Here is a 20,616-nt window from a genome sequence, read left to right as displayed (position 1 = left end):
TGTAGTTTCCCAGACTATTTCCCTAGTAACTTGGAAGTAGTTACTTTTCAGATTAAAATTCATCAGAAACATAAATACAGCCACAAGCACTAACTATGAGTTTAAATCCTCTCTTGGCCAACAGAAGAATCACCTCATTAGTCAAAATCAAGCTTAGCTGCTAAGCCCCATCCTTTGTGAACACTTTTTGATTGATTGCAGCCGTGTTATTTGAACTTGGATCTTATTAATTTATGATAGAATTTTGTAGCTCCATCCTGCAAAGGTGTACATCGCATGTGGTATTGTGAATTCAAACTTTAAAAAAAAAATAAAAAAAGATGTCACATTAATGTTTTAGCATTAAAGACAAAAAGCAACCACCATGATGATGTGGTTATTTGCCAGAGAAGCTTTTTTTTTTGTGAAGCACATTCAGTTCTGTCTCAAATTTGCTCTTTCAGAGCCATAGCGTGTGTGTGGGGGTGCCTTTCAAAGTTTTCATTTTTTTTAATTACAGCACCCCCATCAGGCCAATTAGGATCAAATGTAATGTGAAGCATTAAGACATCCTCTACCGCTCTTCCTGAGGTTTATTCCTTTTCTCTTGGGTGATGTGAGGGTCTAAGGGCTGATGGATGTCGTACACTGTATAGCCCTTTGAGGCGAACCATGTTTTGTGATAATAGGCTCTATAAATAAAATTGACTTGACTTGACTTGACATCCCCACAAAGGTTCACCACTTTAATGTGGTGAACCTTTGTGCGTGACCCTCAGAGCTGTGTTGTCTGGGGAAAATAGTTCCTAGTAGGGTCTTCCCATGCAAAGTGGTCATTGGGGAAGGGCCAAACTAGGAACAACTTAAGAAACCCTGATGAATCAGCCAATAAGGATCTGGAGAACTGCGCCCTGTATGTGTGGACCATGGATCCCCTTCTGGGAACAGACCTGAGATGAAGGGTAGCTTGCAACTGTTTGGTGGCTGGGTCTTGGGGCCTGGCAAGCGGGTTCAGCAGTAGCTACTAGATATAGTAGCGCTCTGGGGCCAAACAGCTGAAGAGGGTTAGACTCTTGCATGTCAGGTGGTCGTCACATTTTTAAAAAAGGGGACAGGGTGTTCTCCAATTATTGGGGTATTACACTGCTCAGCCTCCCAGGGAAAGTTTACGCCAGGGTGCTAGAAATGAGGCACCAGATTGTCTTATCTTGGATTCAAAAGGAACAAATGGATTCTGTTCTAGCCGTCGGACAGTGGGCCGGCTCTTCACAATTGCAGGGTTGCTGAAGGAGTCATGGGAGTTTGCTATGGTTTTTCTGTGGGCAGTAGGAACTGGACATCAAGGCCAATGGGGGTGAGGAAAAGGGGCAGGCACAGTTGGTGCACCTGAGGTCCAAAAGATGAGGTTATCAGAGGATTCTCCTTCCCACAATCAACCGAGCCAATGTGCAGTCCCTACATATCAAGATTGACAATCTATAGGCAAATTTCAAGTTTCTATTGGAATACAGGAATGCCTGCTTTATTGCTTTACCACATGTGGATTAAGCAACAGGACCCACAGTCTGATCTGATGATCGAGGATTTTGGGGATCTGCTATGACTTGAGAGAGGAGGGCTCTGTTTATTTGTCTGTGAAAACTGGTGCTGCATTGCGGTTGTCAAATAGACACTGTGCACTTCTGATATTGAACTCTTGTACATCTCATTATGTCTGTTTTGTTTGCTAAGTTTCCACAGATATTCATTACAGTTGTACATATCCACCTGAAGGCGAATGCTAATTCCACAAAACGGGTCATGCTGGAAACAGTTCACAGGCTAAAGAGTATCGTACCAGAAGCGCTCAACTTCGTCATGGATGATTTTAATTGTTGTCAGCCAAGAAAGTCCCTCAGTAACTTTTATCAATATGTCACTGTTCCTACTAGAGACATAAAATATCTGGACCTTTGTCATGGTTTCACAAAGGAAGCTAATTTTTTGAAGAGTTCCCCTAGGCATGTCTGACGATAGTGTTATCTATTTTGCTTTGAGTTTACCCAGCACCTCCAGGATTGTTTCACCTGCAAAGACTGGGATTAGTACAAAGATGTTTGCTCTTATTTGGGTAAACTTTCACAGACTTTCACTGCCTATATACATTTTTGTGAGGATTTGGTAATGCTCAAGAAATTAATATATCTTTCCAATAAACAATAAACTATGGGTGTCTGGATCATGTAAAAAGTTATTGTCTTTAATTAGGGGGATGTTGCTCGCAGCAGGGATTTGCAGAAGCAAGTTGAGCAGAAACTGAAACTTGCTAAATTCAGTTACAAAGACAAAATGCAGTCGTGCTGTGCACTGGAAATTCATGCCCTTACTGGCAAGTCTGACGCTGAACTTGCAAATGATTTGAACTCCTTTTATAATCCTCTTAATATATATGATTTTAGCAAGAAACTACTTTTTAAACATGGGTAAACACGCTAAATGGCTGTATTCCCACTGCCACTGAACTTACCACTGGAGAGCGAGTCGGCCTTTCTGTCTGGCGTGTGTGTATGTGTGTGAGTGTGTGTGTGTGCGTGTGTGTGCGCGTTGCAGCAGTAATGGAGGTCTCACTGGTTTCTTCTCGTTATTTATCCCTCACTTCTTAATTTCCCCTTTCAGATGTATTTGGATTGAGTGCTGTTAAGGAGGAGACAGACATTAGTGACTGCACGTCATTGCTTCTCACCAGTTAAGTAGCTGAAATAACCACGGTCACCCTGGCGTTGCATTCCATCAATGCTGATTGGAGCCAGAGGCGATAAAAAACCTGTGTCTACTGCATTTGACCCAGGTGTGCATGCCGATTGTACACATTCCCATTGCATTAAAAAGGCAGATGTTAGCAGGTATTAGCTGTTTTTTTTGTGCAGTGGGAATGAGGTTATATTTCCACACATGGTAAAGAGACTGACCATTCAAAGTGCTTTAACACTGCATGTCACAATCACACACTGGTGGCCGAGGTTACCATACATCATGTCACCTGCTGCTCACCTACCAGTCACACACACTCACAATCCAATGGCACATCATTGGGTGTGATTTGGGGTTCACTATCTTGCTCAAGGATAATTTGACATGTTGACTGGAGGAGCCAGGGAACAAACCACTGAATTTCTGACCAGTGGACGACACATTTTACCTCTGAGCCACAGCCACCCTGCATAGATAATGAACAGTCCCTAATGCTGCTCTGTCCTTCCCTAAAATTTTGCATAACGGAGTGTCATAAAGTCAGGCTTTATAGTAGTCCACAGTTAAACAGTTTGAGACTTAATACAAAATTTGGCCAACAAAAACAAAACCTGCAGTGCAAACTGTCTGTGTGAACAGTATGTCAACGTTATGTCTGACCTGATGCCTGAGCCAGGTGCCGGGGATCTCAGGTCTTCCTCTGTCTCTCAGCACGTTGTCCTTCATGCTCTCCACACAAGGGTGCTCTCGCACTTTTGAACCGTATGCAGGCTCATATTCCTTCACCTCTGCAAACATAAACACAGCTCATGGTCAAATAGAGGATCCACATCATCAATCACATCATCATCTTCTCTGTCTCAAGAGCAGAAAAAAAAATGCTCCATGTGTCATGTTGTCTGTGCCATCATGTTTCTGTTATTTGAACCACTTCCTGTTATTTTTGTGATGATAAGATGAAGATGATTTGGCCAAGTCCAACATAAAAATTAAACAACGCCACATTTCATGACGTGGTTTATAACACGGTGAATACTTTGGAAAAGAGGGTAACTGAGTGAAACAGGTGCCCTGTTGATTAATTTGAAAGTGTAAAGGCCTCCCGTTATGAAATCATCCTACAATTCTACAATTCTATTTAGCAGACGCTTTTATCCAAAGCGACGTACAACACAAGCAAGAATTTAGACTTAAGGAAAAAACCCTTAGTAAGTGCAAAAAGTGCTTCAGGTGTGATTGGTCACAGGTAATTGCTGTCTAGTGGCAGAAGAAGTGCCGCACAGCACCCCCCCCCCCCCCCTTTTTTTTTTTTTTTTTTGGAAACCAAAATAATAACCAGTAGCGATCTCAGCATCTGAGATTCAGCAATCTCAGTATCACTACTTACGATGACAATCAACATACAACATCACACAACTTTGTCAGTGCTAGATAATCATTAAGTGCTGGGTTTTGGACCATTTGACTTACTCTACCCCAAAGGGCAAAGAGGAGAAGAGTCAGGTTAAGTGCCTAGGTGTTCTCGGAACAACTGAGTTTTTTTTTCTCTTAAAAGTAGAAAGGGTCTCAGCAGAACGCACAGAGTTTGGAAGTTTGTTCCACCACTTGGGAACAACAGAAGAGAAGAGTCTGGCTAGAGATTTAGAGCCGTGCTGGGCTGGAAGCACCAGGCGTCTTTCGCATGCAGAGCGTAGTGGGCGAGAAGGAGAGTAGACCTGGATCAGGGATTCCAGGTAGGCTGGAGCAGTTCTTGTGATTGTTTTGTAAGCCAAGAGAAGTGCTTTGAATTTGACTCTGGCTGCCACTGGAAGCCAGTGAAGAGAAATTAGCAGCGGGGTGACATGTGCTCTTTTGGGCTGGTTGAAGACCAGACGTGCTGCTGCATTCTGGATCATCTGAAGAGGTTTGAATGAGCATGCAGGGAGGCCTGCCAGAAGAGAGTTGCAGTAGTCAATGCGTGAGATCACAAGAGCCTGAACCAGAAGCTGTGTGGCCTGTTGGGTCAGGAGGGGTCTGATCTTCCTGATGTCGTAGAGGGCATAACGACAAGACCGAGAAACTGAGGCCACATGAACCTTAAAGGTCAGCTGGTCATCAAACATGACACCCAGGTTTCTGGCTGAGTTTGTGGGCACAAGTAGGCTCGAGTCTAGTTGGACACTGATCCGAGGCTGAACAGATGGACAAGCTGGAAAGACCATGAGTTCGGTCTTAGACAGATTTAGCTGAAGGTGGCGTTCCTTCATCCATGTGGAGATATCAGCCAGACACGCTGATATCCGAGCTGAGACCGTTCTGTCATCAGGTGGAAAGGAGAGGAAGAGCTGAGTGTCATCAGCATAGCAGTGGTAGGAGAAACCGTGGGAGCGGATCACTGCACCGAGTGAGGTGGTGTACAGAGAGAAGAGTAGGGGACCAAGCACCGACCCCTGAGGAACCCCTGTCGATAGGCCATGTGACCTAGACACCTGTCCTCGCCATGACACTCTGAAGGATCTGCCTGTGAGGTAGGACTTGAACCACAATAGGACAGAACCTGAGATGCCGAGCTCAGAGAGTGTGGAGAGGAGGATTTGATGGTTCACCGTGTCAAAGGCAGCAGACAGGTCCAGCAGCAGTAGGACAGAGGATTGACCAGCAGCTCGAGCCAGTCTCAGTGACTCAGTGACTGACAGGAGTGAAAGTTTCAGTGGAGTGGTCACACCTGAAGCCAGACTGAAAGGAGTCAAGTAGGTTGTTGTTCCGCAAGTGTTCAGAGACCTGGTTAAATACTGCGCGCTCCAGTATTTTCGACAGAAATGGTAGAAGTGAGACTGGCTTGTAGTTTTCAACCTGGGCGGGGTTGAGATTAGGCTTTTTGAGCAGTGGGGTGACACGGGCTTGCTTAAAAGTAGCAGGAAAAGTGCCAGTTTTTAGGGAGGAATTGACAATGTGTGTGACTGCAGGTTTGATAGTGGGCAGGATGGTCTGCAGGATACGGGTGGGTATTGGATCGAGAGGACATGTTGTAGGTTTTGAGCTCAGAAGAAGTCTGGAGACCTCATCCTCGGTCAGAGGAGTGAAAAAGCAGAGTGAAGCGGCAGTAGTGGGATTGAGCTGACTGGGCTGGTCAGGCTCAGAGAACTGGTTGCTGATTGCAGCCACCTTTTCAGTGAAAAAGGAGGCAAACATGTCTGGAGTCAGTGTAGTGGAAGGCTGAGCAGCTGGAGGAGAAAGCAAGGAGTTACACACCATAAACAGTTTTCTGGAATCAGTAGCAGCACAGAACTTGTTCTGATAGAAGGCTTTCTTAGCGGACTGCAAGGAAGAGATAAAGGAAGCAAGTTTCTGTTTGTATGAGGACAAATCTGTGGGTTCTTGGGATTTACGCCACTTTCTTTCTGCTGCCCTGAGTCCAGTTCTTTGTTCTCTCAGAACTTCAGAGAGCCATGGACTTGGTTGTTTTTTCTTGGCTGGTTTGGACACCAGGGGGCAGAGTTTGTCCAGAGAGGATGCCAGAGAGGAACAGAGTGTTTCTGTAGCCTCATTAACAGAAAGTGAGGAGAAGTGTGTGGTCAGGCATGGCAGAGCTCACCTCATCAGACAGCTGTGCTGCTGTGAGGGACTTATGGTTTCTGCGGAGGGAAATTGTCTGAGTGGGTGTCTGCAATTGCGGAAAGGCAGCTGCAAATTTTACCAAGAAATGGTCTGACAGGTGTAGAGGGGTAACTGTCACATCTGCTATGGAGCAGTTACGAGTCAGCACCAAGTCAAGGACTTTACCAGCTTTGTGGGTGGGAGGAGAAGGAGCTAGTACAAGTGCAAAGGAGGAGAGGAGTGCCAGAAAGTTGTTTGCCAGAGTACTGTCAATGTGAATGTTCATGTCTCCCATGACAATCAGTGGTGTGCCATCATCAGGGATGTCAGAGAGTAACATGTCCATTTCAGAGACAAAGCCATCCAGATTACCCCCTGGTGGGCAGTACACAACCAGAATATATGCTTTGATGGGAGCAGTGACATATTCAAATGTTGTGTTGCTGCTCAACGGACGCAGTGTGGAAAAAGACCAGTTGTCAGGAATGAGCACGCCAGCACCGCCTCCTCGTCCAGTGGAGCGAGGGGTGTGGCTTAGCGTAGCGGACTCGGAGAGTGCAGCTGGTATAGCTGAGTTTTCTGGGCGGATCCATGTCTCAGTCAGGGCTAGGACCTGAATGTCTGAGAGTTTCACCAGTGAACTGATGAATTCTGTCTTGTTAACTGCGGACTGACAGTTCCAAAGACCAAAGGTAACTGAGTGTGGGCTGGGACCACTTTCTGGGAGAGCGGACAGGTTTTGCGGATTGCGTGTACGGCAGACTGCGTCTTTTCCGGTTGCCAACAATGACCGGGATGCGTGAGAGACACATTGTGCGTTAGACTGAAAACATACAGGCGGCAGCGGTAGTCGGTGTCCTTGCTCGGTGGACTTGCGCAGGTAGACTCGCAGGTCTTTACCCTGTGTGGTCTTCACACTGTGTGGGCTGACGCTCAAGCATAGTCTGTGCCCTTTTAGGTACCTGAACACAGTCACAGCTGTTTCCAACTTGACTGATTGCGCCCAGCTGAACCGATCCTGTCTGGTTTCACTTGGGCAATCAATAGAGGGTGTGACCCGCGTCAGCTGACCTCACCTATTGTTGCAGAGAGAAACTGAAAGTCCAGTGCTAAGCACTTAACAACCCCCCAACACAAAAACAAACCCAAGCAAGATTCATCTTACCTAAGCTGGCTCAACCTTCTTCTGTCTAAGATTCAGTGCAATGAACAATGACCACACTGACAGCAAAACAAAGAAATCTGCTTCCACTACCAACCAGTTAGTTGCAACCTCTGACTGTCCAAAATGAACCAAAATAACAATCTGTCAATTTGTTTGCAGTATTTTATGTTGAAAAGGCAGTTCTGGGATTGAGTCAAGACCTTACGAAACCAAACTCACAATCTGCAGTCTGTCTTCAGCTCCAAATAAAAGCTTGTAGGGTCTCTCAGTTGCAGTAAAATGAGACAGTAGTTGCTCCAAAGTCAACTTCCTTCACTCATTTGGGCCAGAAAAAGTGATGTAATTACCCAACACATAGTGTAGGCATCGTGCTCTATGTACCCAACCTCACAACCTGTCAGTCACTGAGTATTATTACTGTAACTTATGTTTATGATGATGCAACATCTGATTTTTTATCTAATGTTCACCAAAATTAGTTTAATAATCACTGTCATATTGAAGCAATCCTAAGGCGAATCTTATTCTTAGTAAAACACAATCAGTCCTTCCATCTGTCCCTCACAAATCTCTGGCTGTTAAGGCTTACTAACACTGTGCATTGAGTAAGGATTTCAGTTTTTTCCTGACCTTGAAAAAATAATAATAATAATATAATAAATAATAACTTTATTTGTATAGCGCTTTCAACTCAAAGTGCTTTACAGAAACACACAACAGATAAAACCATAAGGCAATAACGGATAAAAACGATGACTAAGAATTAAAAACAATGGCTAAGAATTTAAAACAATGGCTAAGAATTTAAAACAATGGCTAAGAATAAGAACAGTGGCTAAGAGATAAAAACCATGACTAAGAAAAATAAAAATAAAAATAAAAACAGTGGCTAAGAAAATAAAACAAAAGCCAAGATAAAATAATGGCTAAGAACTGGTTAGGAGTCATATACCATAGAAAACAAGTGGGTCTTTAACTTAACTTTGAACACCTCTACTGTGCAAGCTTGCCGTATGTCAGTGGGGAGAGCATTCCATAAAGAGGACAGTCGGTGCACGGGCTTTTCATTCCGTGCACCGACTGTCCTCTTTTTAGTTCTAGGGACAGTCAGCATACCCGTCCCCTGGGAGCGCAAGGACCTTGCTGGTTCCAGTTCCTTTAACCAGTTAACCAGTTTAACCAGTTCCTTTAAATATGATGGTCCAATGCCATTCACAGCTTTATAAGTTAAAAGAAGTGTCTTAAAATCAGCTCTAATATGAACTGGAAGCCAATGGAGAGAAACTAGCACTGGAGTAATATGATCATATTTTTTTGCTCCTGTCAGAATGCGAGCTGCTGCATTCTGAACCATTTGTAGGCTGTGAAAGCTCTTCTTTGGCAAGCCAGACAGGAGAGCGTTACAATAATCCAGTCTTGAAAACACAAATGAGTGAATAAGAACCTCGGCATCATTAAAGGACAACAAAGAGTGGATCTTAGCAATCCTCCTAAGATGGAAGAAGGCTATTTTTGTCACCTCTCGTATGTGGGAGACAAATGTAAGAGACTGATCAAAGGTCACGCCAAGGTTTTTAACAGTGTCCTTGCACTGAATGATGCCATCATCTAAGGTGCAGCCAGCGATGTTGTTTAGATGATTTAGTCTCCCTGAACCAATCACCATCATCTCAGTCTTGTCCGAATTTAAACATAGGAAGTTTGCTGCCAGCCAGCTCTTCACCGCAGTCAAACAGGCCTTAAGCTTCAGTATATCCGAGCAACTGTCAACAGTAATTGGTGCATACAGTTGCAGGTCGTCCGCATAACAATGGAAGGCAATCCCGAAAGAACGTATAACATCACCCAATGACCCCAAGTATAAAGAAAACAACAAAGGACCCAGAACAGACCCCTGTGGAACCCCATACCTGACTGTCCGCCTCTCCGATATTACATTGTTGTGTTGGACACACTGAGATCTGTCGGACAAATATGATTTTAACCACTCGAACACTCTGCCTGAGATTCCATACATGTTTTTAAGCCTGTCAAGCAATATACCGTGCTCGACAGTCTCAAAGGCAGCGCTTAGGTCCAACAGTAGAAGAACTGATGTTGAGCCTGTTGAGCCTGAGTCAGTTGCCAATAGCAAATCATTCAGGACCTTTGTGAGTGCTGTTTCTGTAGAGTGATGGGACCCGAAATGCAGACTGTAGTGGCTCAAAGTAATTATTGCGTGACAAGAAATTCACAAGTTGTTTTGAGACAACTTTCTCAAGGACCTTAGACAGAAATGAGATTTGAGACTGGCCTGTAGCTTACCAAGGAATTTGGGTCCAGACCTGGTTTCTTTAGTAAGGGTTTGACCACTGCAGATTTGAAACAGGCAGGGAAGACTCCAGTAGAAAGTGATAAATTCATGATAAAAAGGACATAGGGACCCAGAGTTGCCCATAACTCCTTAATGACCCAGGCTGGTAAAGGATCTAACAGGCATGTGGTAGCTCTAGACGACAAAACAATTTTAGTCAGCTCTACTAGTGAGGTGTGGACTCAAACTCTGAGAAACCCTGTCCAGAATAAGAGGGAGGGTTGACATCAGGAGTTAATACACCATTAGATGACTGGGGAATTCTGGCTCTAATAGCAGCTACCCTTTCATCAAAATAATCAGCAAAGTCAGAGGCAGATATTTCTGTTCCATCATTTTGCTTTGTGGCCTTCTGTCAATTGAGCCACAGTGGCAAACAGGACTCTAGGGTTGTGTTTATTCTCGACTATCAACGCCGAATAATAATTTGCCTTTGCTGCTGCCATTATAGTCTGATATGTGGACAGGTTTTCGTGCCACCATTGAAAATGCACCTCCAGTCTAGAGCTGCGCCACTGGCGTTCAGCTTTCCTACAGATCTTTCTAAGAGCTAATAGATCGTCATTTAGCCAGGGTGCGTAGCTCTTATGACGGCACCTTCGAACCTTTGCTGGTGCTACCAGATTAAGCAAGTCGTGGAGAGTGGTATTTAGATTATCCACAAGACTGTCTAAAGAAAGGGTCTGACTAAAAATCTGATTAACAGCATCAGGCAGTCGTGAACACAGATCGGTCAATGCATTGGTGCTAATATAACGAGACAAATGTGTTCCCTGCAACTTAGTCTCTGAGCCCTTAGGCTTAGGAAGTAGGACATTAAAAACAATCCCAAATGATCAAACATTGGTAGTTGACAGATTTCATCTATTGACACAGATAGTCCATATCCTAGGACTAAATCCAGAGTGTGTCCCCGTTGATGAGTTGGACTAGACACAAACTGTGTAAGATTAAAAGATTCAATGATATTTAAAAAGTCCTTAACTAATGGTTTATCAGGACAACAGATGTGCATATCCATATCTCCCACGATCAGAATTCTGTCATAAAGTGGGACAAATCTAGATAAAAGATCTGCAAACTCAGAGATAAAATTCACATTATACTTAGGGGGACGATAGATTACAGCCATCAAACAGACACATGGTTTGTCCATTGTAAAAAGCTGCAACTCAAAACTGGTAAAAGCAGCATCATGAGAAATCCGCTTGCATTTAAAAGCATCACTGTAAACAGAAGCCACGCCCCCTGCTCGTCCGGTCAGTCTGGGAGTGCTGAAGAAAGTGGTGTTGGGAGGACAGAGTTCTGATAGAGCAGTCACTTCACCCTCACGCATCCATGTCTCAGTCAAGAACATAAACTGCAGGTCGTGAGACTCATAAAAGTCATGAAGGATAAAAGTCTTTTGAGACAGTGATCGAACATTCAGAAGGGCCATACGCATTTTCACTTCTTCACCGACAGCTGCCGGCACAACAGCGGGTATCTGCAAGTTATCCAGACACGCCCCGCCCCCTCCTCGCCGCCCCGCCCCTCTCCAGCTGGGGAAAAACAGCTGATCGGGCTGTAGATCAGTCGGACAGACCAGTCGAATCCACCGCAATCGATAGGTTAGATCCACGTCGCCGATCCAGGCAGCAGCAACAACCCGGTAAGATTCCCTCCGTGCCCTCGCTTTTATCTTTGTACGCCACATGTATTCCTGCTCGCGTACCACGAGCACGTTTGCGCCTCCTAATGTGCGGCGGATAAGGAAGCTCGTGGCGCCGTAACTCCTCCGGTACCGTGGCCAGGTGAGGAGGTAAACTTAACGCCTGCTCTCCACCAGTAACATGGGAGAGCTTTCCCAAAGAATTCAGGATGTTAAAAAGCACATGGCGCTCATAAACCAGTAGCAATTTGGTATTCTTAGCAAGCAATGACACCACTAAACATACAATAAGCAGGTAAACACAGACCGACGGACGGCGTGCCCTGACAGTCGGCGCCATCTTGAAAAATTTTTTAAAAACAACAGCAATAATCTCACCACACTGTCCATTTAGTTGCTGTTCTGGAGATTTCATTATCACATTGTCTTCAGCAGCAGATGGAGATTCTCCAGTTGTAATGGAATTGACTATTTCCTATTTTAAGAAATCTATGAAACTCTCTAACTGCACTGCCAAACGTGCTTTTTCAAATCAAATTATTATTATTTGTACTGGGGTTAGTATTGTGCTCAGCTCTCTGCTGTTTATATCTCCTGCCACGGAGCTGACATAAATACCACACATTTTCCTGCATTCCTACAATCTATACAATTGTCCTTAAATTTCTGAATGGAAAGTCTGGGACATTAGAGAAGTGGACAGACATAGAGGCTATCGCTGCAGGCTCCCTTAAGCAGCTCTTGGCATAAGCTATGAAAATAATTGAATTTGCAGTTTGAGAACATATTTCAAAAATGACTGCAACCAGAGCCTCAGTCTTACTTCTCCTTTTGCTGTCAGGGGTCCATGGTTAAAGACCTGGTATGTCCTATCTAACGGGCGGAGAGCAGTTTATGACAGTTTCCTTTTCAGATTATTTGTCTGAAACCTTTGAGGCCTGGAGGTTAGCTAAAACCTCTGTGTTTGGCTACACTGTCTGGGATCTGCTGTCTTGAAAGAAAAAAACAGCTACATGTTTAGCACTCGAGAACTTAGACTTCTAACAGGTGTATGAGACTGATTCCACATCGATGCAGAACTGTGTCAAAAGAGGTGGAAATGAACCTGCATTAATTCTAATGAACCACAACCTGTTATCAAAACAAAACTTTCTCTCTCCGTCCAAATGAAGCATTGGCACATCTCCTCAGAGAACAGGCACTTAAACTAATATGGCGTTTAGCATGTGTGATTGAACACAATAGGTGAAGGAATGTTTACTGATAAATGTGTAGATGCTTGTACCATATAAGACACATGCATGAGCTGTAAGAGAGAGAGATTCACATTGGTCCCGAATCTTCTCCCTGGCAGACCATGGTGCCTGGTGGATGCTGAACTTTGTTGTAATAAATTGATTCTTATGCAACCAAGTCAGTGTCAGCGGAGGTTTCTTCATCGTCTGCACATCATTGCTACTTAAGAAACAAGACAGCACTCTTTACAATATCCCATGAGAGTGGTTGCTGTTGTTCTCTATATCTTCATGGCTATCATCGGTCGTAGGCATGAGGGCACAAGCCGAGTGAGCACTCACATGTTTACTCACAGTTTTACAAGTGCCATTTATAATCAAACATTATACAACAAGTAGTTCTGACCAAGCAATCTGATTACGGGACTCGAGGTAACGGAGATCATGGCAGTGAGTGGACACACACTGCCGTGACGAACTGTCTTATCAAATTAACTCATCTGAATCTCATAGGCCCTCAAAGTGTCTGTTAACAGACTCTTATTTCACTGAAAATAACAGAGATAAATGTTCATGATACTAAGCAGCTGGTCTGTGCATAACGTAAAGACTAAGCTAACACAGATTAGCAAGCAGCGTGCAAGAAAATGTTTATGTGTTGCTAGGCGACAGCTGTCACGTCCAGCGGTTGCGGAACTATTTGTGTCGGCGGAGCCAAAAAAATCATTAAATAAACAAACAAATCATAATGTGTTGTTACTTGTTAATATTGACAAATAAAAGACGCTTGTAGAACTGTTGTATAAAAGCAATATCACAGTTGAGGTTGTGTCATCACAGCCGTGATGATATACCAGCACAACATCACTCCCTCTCGTGTGATATTGCTTAAATATTTCCGCATTAGTGCAGGTGGGGGGAAGAAGCATGCTTAACGTAATGGTCACTATGTTGATCATGAGAATTACAGTGCTTGTAAATACAGCGGAACAAATGAAAAGTATCAGCCATCTCACTAATGGTGTAAACTATAAACTAACACAAAGACAACATTAATCAGCATAAACCATCACGTTCTGCACAGATATGTATAATCACTGACAAAAAAGTGATATTTGTGTGTATAACCAGAAAACAGCCCAGATCTAGTCATGATGGATAAATTTAGGCTAAGTGATTGGAACCGCAGTGAAACGTGAAAAGCTAAACAGCATCAAGAAGCAGAATATTATGCTAGATAACAAAATTTATTAATTTTCTGAAATGGTGATACCTCCATCTTTTTTCATTAATTTTGACTTTTGGACTTAACCTTGCTCTTAAGTTATTGGAAATGTTTGTCATCCTGTGGCATCCTCCATCAGCTGTGCCATGACACAGAGCTACTAGCTTAAAAATACAGGTAGTTTGCAGGGGTAGTTGTTAAATTTTTTGTCCGCAGATATCTTAGTCATAGCCTGACTGCGCAACTTAAGCATTTCTTTATTTACATCTGGTGTATTAATTTAGTTTGGGGAAACCCCACAATCTCCTGAAAGTATATGCACAAGTTGGCCAGCAGACTGAAGAGGGACTAGAAAATGTGTCCATTGCTAATAATTACTGTGTATCATCCCTGTAAAAATAAGAAAAAAAACTACATTAAAACAATCTCAAAATAGATATATGTTGCATGTTATCATGTTGTACTTTGACATTTTGGGAAAAACAAAATTATTTGCTTTCTTGTGGAGATTGAGATGAGAAGAACAATATGTCTCATGTCTGTGCATGAAGAACAATGCTAGAGCCACTAGGCAGGGTTCCTAGCTTAGTATAAACATTAAACGTACTCTCTACAAAGTTAAAAAAAAAATATTCCAATAAGTCTAATGCTTACAAATGGAGCTGTATTACATTTATTTTCAATCAGAAATGTACTTGATTACACACCACTCACCAAAAGTTACTATAGTAGATGTCTTTCCGTTAGTGCTGTAGCTAAATTGAAGGAAATTATTCCATTAATTAGTATTAACAGTATTAAATTCAATACTAGGGATGCTGTTCTTAAGTTGGAGTCTCGAATCATCAGTCAGAGACTCCCAGTCGACTGAGATTGCTTTAAGTCGAGCACATAGCAAAACCGCACTGTAAGCTGAAGAAGTGGTGAACTTACAGCTAACATCAAGTTGATATGATAAGCCTACATTCTCTAGCTTTTGTTTGACATCTAGTGTCAGCAAAAATGATGTTGCACATTTATGAGCTGTTGTTAGTACCGTTAGCTTGTTTGCTATATATATAAGTTAATGCCACTGTCACAATGAACGTAACAAATTGTTAAATATTTATATTAATTTATTTATTCATTGTCCATCACTGCCTGTTCTTGTAATTATAGCAATTGGGATGGAGCCTATCCCAGCTGTCATTGGGCGACAGTGGGCTACACCCTGAACAGGTTGCCAGACTATCGGAGGGCTGTATTGACAGACAACCTTCACACTCACGTTCACACAGATGCGCAATTTAGAGTCACCAATTAACCTAACCTGCATGTTTTTAGACTGTGGGAGGAAGCTGTAGAACCCGTAGAGAACCCACACAGACACCGGCAGAACATGCAAACTCAGGTTCAAATCAGGGACCCTCTTGTTGTCAAGTCAATTTTATATATATAGCCCATTTTCACAAAGCACGGTTTTCCTCAGGGGGCGGCAGAGGTAATGAGGGATCCCTCTTCCAGGATGGACAGATGAGCAATAGATGTCGTAAATAACAGTTGAAATAGATTCATGACAAGAAGGAAAAAGAAAGAGAGAGGGGAAGAGAGAAGGAGAGCGAGGGAGAGAGGGGGAGAGATGCACAGCAATAATGGAAACAGATGCATGTCATATTACGTTAACGATAGGTGTGAAATTACTAAATTTACTCTATGATAATAATGTGGATGTTGATAAGAGTCTCGTGCGTATATTGATAGTGGAGGCGTGGCTCATAATAAAGGCAGTAGAGGGTTGCGTCAAGCATGATTACAGCATCGGCGCTACCAGGACCCACAACACAGGCGTAGCTTCAGGCAGGACCACAGCAGTGGCAAAACCAAGGCCACAGTCAGGGCGAGCCGGGGGTACAGTATTAGTGCAGCCACAGCACGAGCACGACCAAAGGCAGGATCACAGCACCAGCACAGCTTTCACCACAATCAACCGCAGCCAAGGTTGCTGCCAGGATCCGGGAAAACTTGGAGACAAGGGAGCAGGAATGGTTCGGAGAGGGAAAGCAGTTGGCGTAATGCAGTGAGTGTTAGGCAGTAAACAGACATGAGCGTTTTCAGATGGAGGGAGAAAGAGAAGCGAAAGGAGCTCAGTTTATCAGTTCAACTAAAACATAAGAAACTCGTACTCCAGAAAAGGATAAGCGTTTAATGAAGAACCTAAGTCACTAATCAGTAATTATGACTAAAGTATAAAGGCCAGAGAGCAATAATAAAAAAGAAAGAAAGAAAGAGGAGGCAAAGCCAGAAAGACAGATGAAAGAAGAAAGATGAGGCTGCAGTGCTAACCACTACAATACCGTGCCACCCTGAATATTTGCATTGAACAACCAAATCTGATTTGACTGTCATAATTCTGACCCATACAGAGGGTACAGCCCTTTTCAATACCATGTCTCAATGTAACAGAAGACACTACTAACACACATACTAACTTTAGTCTCTTCCAAATTGAATATCTTGTTGATAGTGCTGCTGGCTCACTGGGATCAACTCTTGACTCCGTTGTACCTCTTTAAAAAAGGGTTATGAAACAAAAGAATTAGCTCCATGGTATAATCCCCAAACCCGCAAATTAAAGCAAATTATCATGAAAATTTTAAAGGATTAGCATTCAACCAACCTGCTAGAATCTTTTTTAGTCAAACAAGACTTAAAACATATAGGAAGGCTGTCAGCAATCCAAGAGCAAACTTTTACTCTTCATCAATAGGGAATTATAGGAACAATCCCTTTTTTCTTTTTTTAGCACTGTAGCCAGGCTGACAGAGTCACAACCAGTGTTGCCAACTTGCCGACTTTGTCGCTATATCTAGCGACTTTCCAGACCCCCTTGGCAACTTAATAAGTCAAAATCGACAAGCGACAAATCTAGTGACTTTTCATGGTCATTTGGGGAATGATTGTGTTGACAAAGCTCCGCAAAAAGCATCTAATATATTCCAATTCACGTTACAACTGAGCTCACAAGAGTTGAGTACAGCGAGGTTGGCCGCCGTCTCCTCTTCTTCTCCACTCACACAGCACTCATGCAGCCAGTCTGACCAGAAGCCCCGCAGTCCCAACCTGCAGCAGACTCTGTGACTGCTCTGATCGAGAGCTGCCTGCCCTGAATGAATGAATCACACATGCACAGCTTATGACCAATCACAGACAATTACAGTTACAGCAGAGCCGTTGTTCAGTACATATTTGTGGATATGCTTTTGTCTTTTTTAGTTTCACACCCAAAAATCCCTCACACAGTTTACTCTGTCTCAGTCGGTCTCACTCACACACTCAGTCAATTCCTTGTCCCTCTCCTCATTCCTTTGGCCAAATATAAGCTACAAGATCCCGTTTTTGTAGAATTGTTTTTGTGTAGATGATGTTTTTTGTGAATAGTTATATGGCAACAAAAAAAGTTTGTAAATATGTTAATACTTAGTATGTAAACTACCTGGTCAGCCGTTTCTATTAATTTTGCCTCTTTCAGAATTCCCTATTATGCAAATTAGTTGATTACATCATCTAGCTACTTCTAGCTACTTTTGGGAGCGCCAATAGCTACTTCCCTTACAGAGGAGTTGGCAACACTGGTCACAACTCAATAGAGCCTTGTATTCCTTAAGGACACAACAGTAAAAAAATTTATGAAAAAAATTTTAATTATTAGTAAGGCCTGAAATTTGTTTGAATGTTTTTCTCCCATCTGCCTTATCATCCAAGCCATCAACTTGCCTGTTAGACGCCATCCAGACTAGGCTACTTATGGAAGTTTTATCCTTAGTTAACAGCTTTTTATTGGATATGATCAATATGTCTTTATTAACAGGCTATGTACGACTGTCCTTTAAAGTAGCTGTGACTCTTCTAAAAAAGCCCACTCTCGATCCAGAGGTTTTGACAAACTACAGCCTGATATAATCTCTAATCTCCCCTTCACCTCTAAAATCCATGAGAAAGTAGTTGCCAATCAGCTCTGTGACTTTCTCCGAGATAATAGTTTACAAACTTATTTGAGAATTTTCAGTCAGGAAGAGTGCATCACAGTAAAGAGATTGCACTTGTAAAAATTACAAATGATTTAGTGATTGTCTCTGATAAAGGACTGGTCTCTGGATTTGTTTTATTAGATCTCAGTGCCGCATTTGATGCAACTGACTCAAATCCTACTACAAAGACTGTAACTTTTAATTGGCCTTAAAAGAACAGCGCCAAGCTGGTTTAAATTGTATTAATCAGATCAGTCTCAGTTTGTTCGTGGTAACAATGAAATCTCTTTCCATACTGAAGTTTGTTACAAGGTTCTGTGCTCGGACCATTTCTGTTCACCTTATATGTGCTTCCCCTTGGCAACATTATTAGAAATCACTCTGTAAATGTCCATTGTTATGCAGACGATACACATCTATATTTGTTGATAAAACCAGAAAAAACAATCAGTTATCTAAATTACAAGCATTTTTTTAAGAACACATAAGCTTGGATAAACCGCAATTTCCTGATGTTAAATTCAGACAAAACAGGAGTTACTGTACTCGGTCCCAAACACCTCAGTAACTCTGTATCTAAAGATATGGTTAGATGGCATTGCCTTGGCCTCCAGTGCCACAGTAAGGAACCTCAGAGTTATATTTTCTACAATTCTACAATTCTACAATTTCATTTAGCAGATGCTTTTATCCAAAGCGACGTACAACACAAGCAAGAATTTAGACTTAAGGAAGAAACCCTTAGTAAGTGCAAAAAGTGCTTCAGGTGTGATTTGTCACAGGTATTGACGTCTAGTGGCAGAAGAAGTGCCTTTGGAAACCAAAGTAACAACCAGTAATAACCAGTAGCGATCTCAGCATCTGAGATTCAGCAATGTCAGTATCACTACTTACGATGACAATCAACATACAACATCACACAACTTTGTCAGTGCTAAATAATCATTAAGTGCTGGGTTTTGGACCATCTGACTTACTCTACCCCAAAGGGCAAAGAGGAGAAGATTTTTTTACTAAGATTTCTCCTTTAACTCTCCGATAAAACAAACTTCAAGAACTACATTCTTCCACTTGCTTAATACTGCAAAAAAAATAGGCATATCCCGTCTCAAATAGACACAATAAGTCCAGTCATTTGTTACTTCTAGGATGGATTATTGTGATTTCTTATTATCAGGTTGCTCTAACAAGTCTCTAAAGACCCTCCAACTGATCAAGAAGGCTGCCGCACATGTACTAAAAGGAACCAAGAAAATGGATCATATTTCTCCTGTTTTAGCTTCTCTGCACTGGCTCCTTGTAAAATCCAGAACTGGATTTAAAATCCTTCTCCTTACTTACAAAGCTCTTAATGGTCAAGTGTCGTCTTCAAAACTCTTAGTTCTCTATTATCCTTCCAGAACTCTGTGCTCTGAAAACGCAGGGTTACTTGTGATTTCTAGAGTCTCCAAAAGCAGAATGGGAGCCAGAGCCTGCAGCTACCACGCTCTTCTTTTGTGGAAACATCTTCAAGTTTTGGTCTGGGAGGCAGACACCATCTCCACATTTGGGCTGGCTCAGACTTGCCTTGAACCAGCCCCTTGGTAGACTTATTTAGGCCTTGTCTGCTGGGAGACCTCCTATGATACACTGAGCTCTTCTCTCCTTCTCTCGCTCTCTTCATTAGCATTGATGTCCTATTACTGCATAACACTAACTCGGCTTCTCTGGATGTTTTTGATCCTGTTACAGGTTTTTTTAGGGGAGTTTTTTCCTTTGCCCTTGGACCCTCACTGTGAGGGTCCAAGGGTAGAGGGATGTTGTATGCTGTAAATCCCTGTGGGGAAAGGTGATATTATAATTATTATAATAATAGGCTTAATAAATAAAATTGGCTTGACTTAAAAAATGTATGGTTTTAGGTGGAGTTACGCATTGTAATTATTGATTAACAAACAACATTTATCTGTTTGTTCAACATTTCTTTGCAAACAAGACTGCAGAGAGTCACTGCGCCTTGAAATACTTTCAGCAAGTGACTGTCTCATTGCTTTTCTGTTTGTGGTTGGATCAAACAAGGATTAACAACATGTTCATTCGTAAACTTCAGACCCTAAGGTAGGCACAGTTTTAAACTTTTGAAAAAAGCCAGGCCAGCTATTTCTCTCTTCCTCCAGCCTTTATGCTAAGCTGATTGCCTCCTTGTCTCAACCAGGACGTAAACAGGAAGTGGTATGTAACTCTGCTATCCAAACTTCACCTGTTTGATAGGAGTCCCGCCCTGAACACATCTATGTGACAATTTTAAGTGACAATGAGAGCACCACCTATTGGCACAATAGATGCCTGAAGACATCTGTAGAGCAATTTTCAATCATAGTCATAGCACCACCTATTGGTAGCAGGAAGTTACTTTTTTTACTCTTTGATTTTTCCCTTGTAGCAGGTTAACTCAGTTTATCTCATATTCAATTAGAATACTGCAAATACTTTCATGATGCACAGAAATTAAACTTTTGAGCTTTCATCAAATGGGGTTACCAAAGTTTGACAATATTCGCCATAAAACTGGAAGCACTTTTTGATGCACCAAGTCACCAAACGTGGCACGCACAATAGAAGCCAAAAAATGTAATATCTGATATGATTTTTGTTGCACTGATGTGCAAAAATGGCTCTGTCGCGCCCCCTACAGATATCAACGAAGCAGCCCCTG

The 20,616-nt window shown here is 42.5% G+C and overlaps 1 protein-coding gene across 2 annotated transcripts in view; it reads right to left on the bottom strand.

Annotated features, from left to right (window-relative positions):
* Window positions 1-20,616, bottom strand: part of LOC121945114 (TGF-beta receptor type-2-like) — a 107,927-nt gene that overhangs the window by 1,364 nt on the left and 85,947 nt on the right. Inside the window, exons 9-10 of one of the 2 annotated variants that reach the window (XR_006105943.1) lie at window positions 3,370-3,497; window positions 2,486-2,652 (exon numbers count right to left, since the gene is read on the bottom strand). Coding sequence is in view for 1 of the 2 variants with exons in the window: in XM_042489139.1 (XP_042345073.1) it covers window positions 3,370-3,497 (128 nt within the window). In the remaining variant the exon portion in view is untranslated. The remainder of the gene's footprint in view (window positions 1-2,485; window positions 2,653-3,369; window positions 3,498-20,616) is intronic. The other variant, XM_042489139.1, reaches the window with a different exon arrangement.

This window comes from Plectropomus leopardus, chromosome 7, assembly GCF_008729295.1.
Source record: "Plectropomus leopardus isolate mb chromosome 7, YSFRI_Pleo_2.0, whole genome shotgun sequence".
In the NCBI taxonomy this organism is placed as follows: Eukaryota; Metazoa; Chordata; class Actinopteri; order Perciformes; family Serranidae; genus Plectropomus; species Plectropomus leopardus.
Note: the sequence above shows the minus strand (reverse complement) of the source record. Positions and strands in the feature narration are given on the sequence as shown.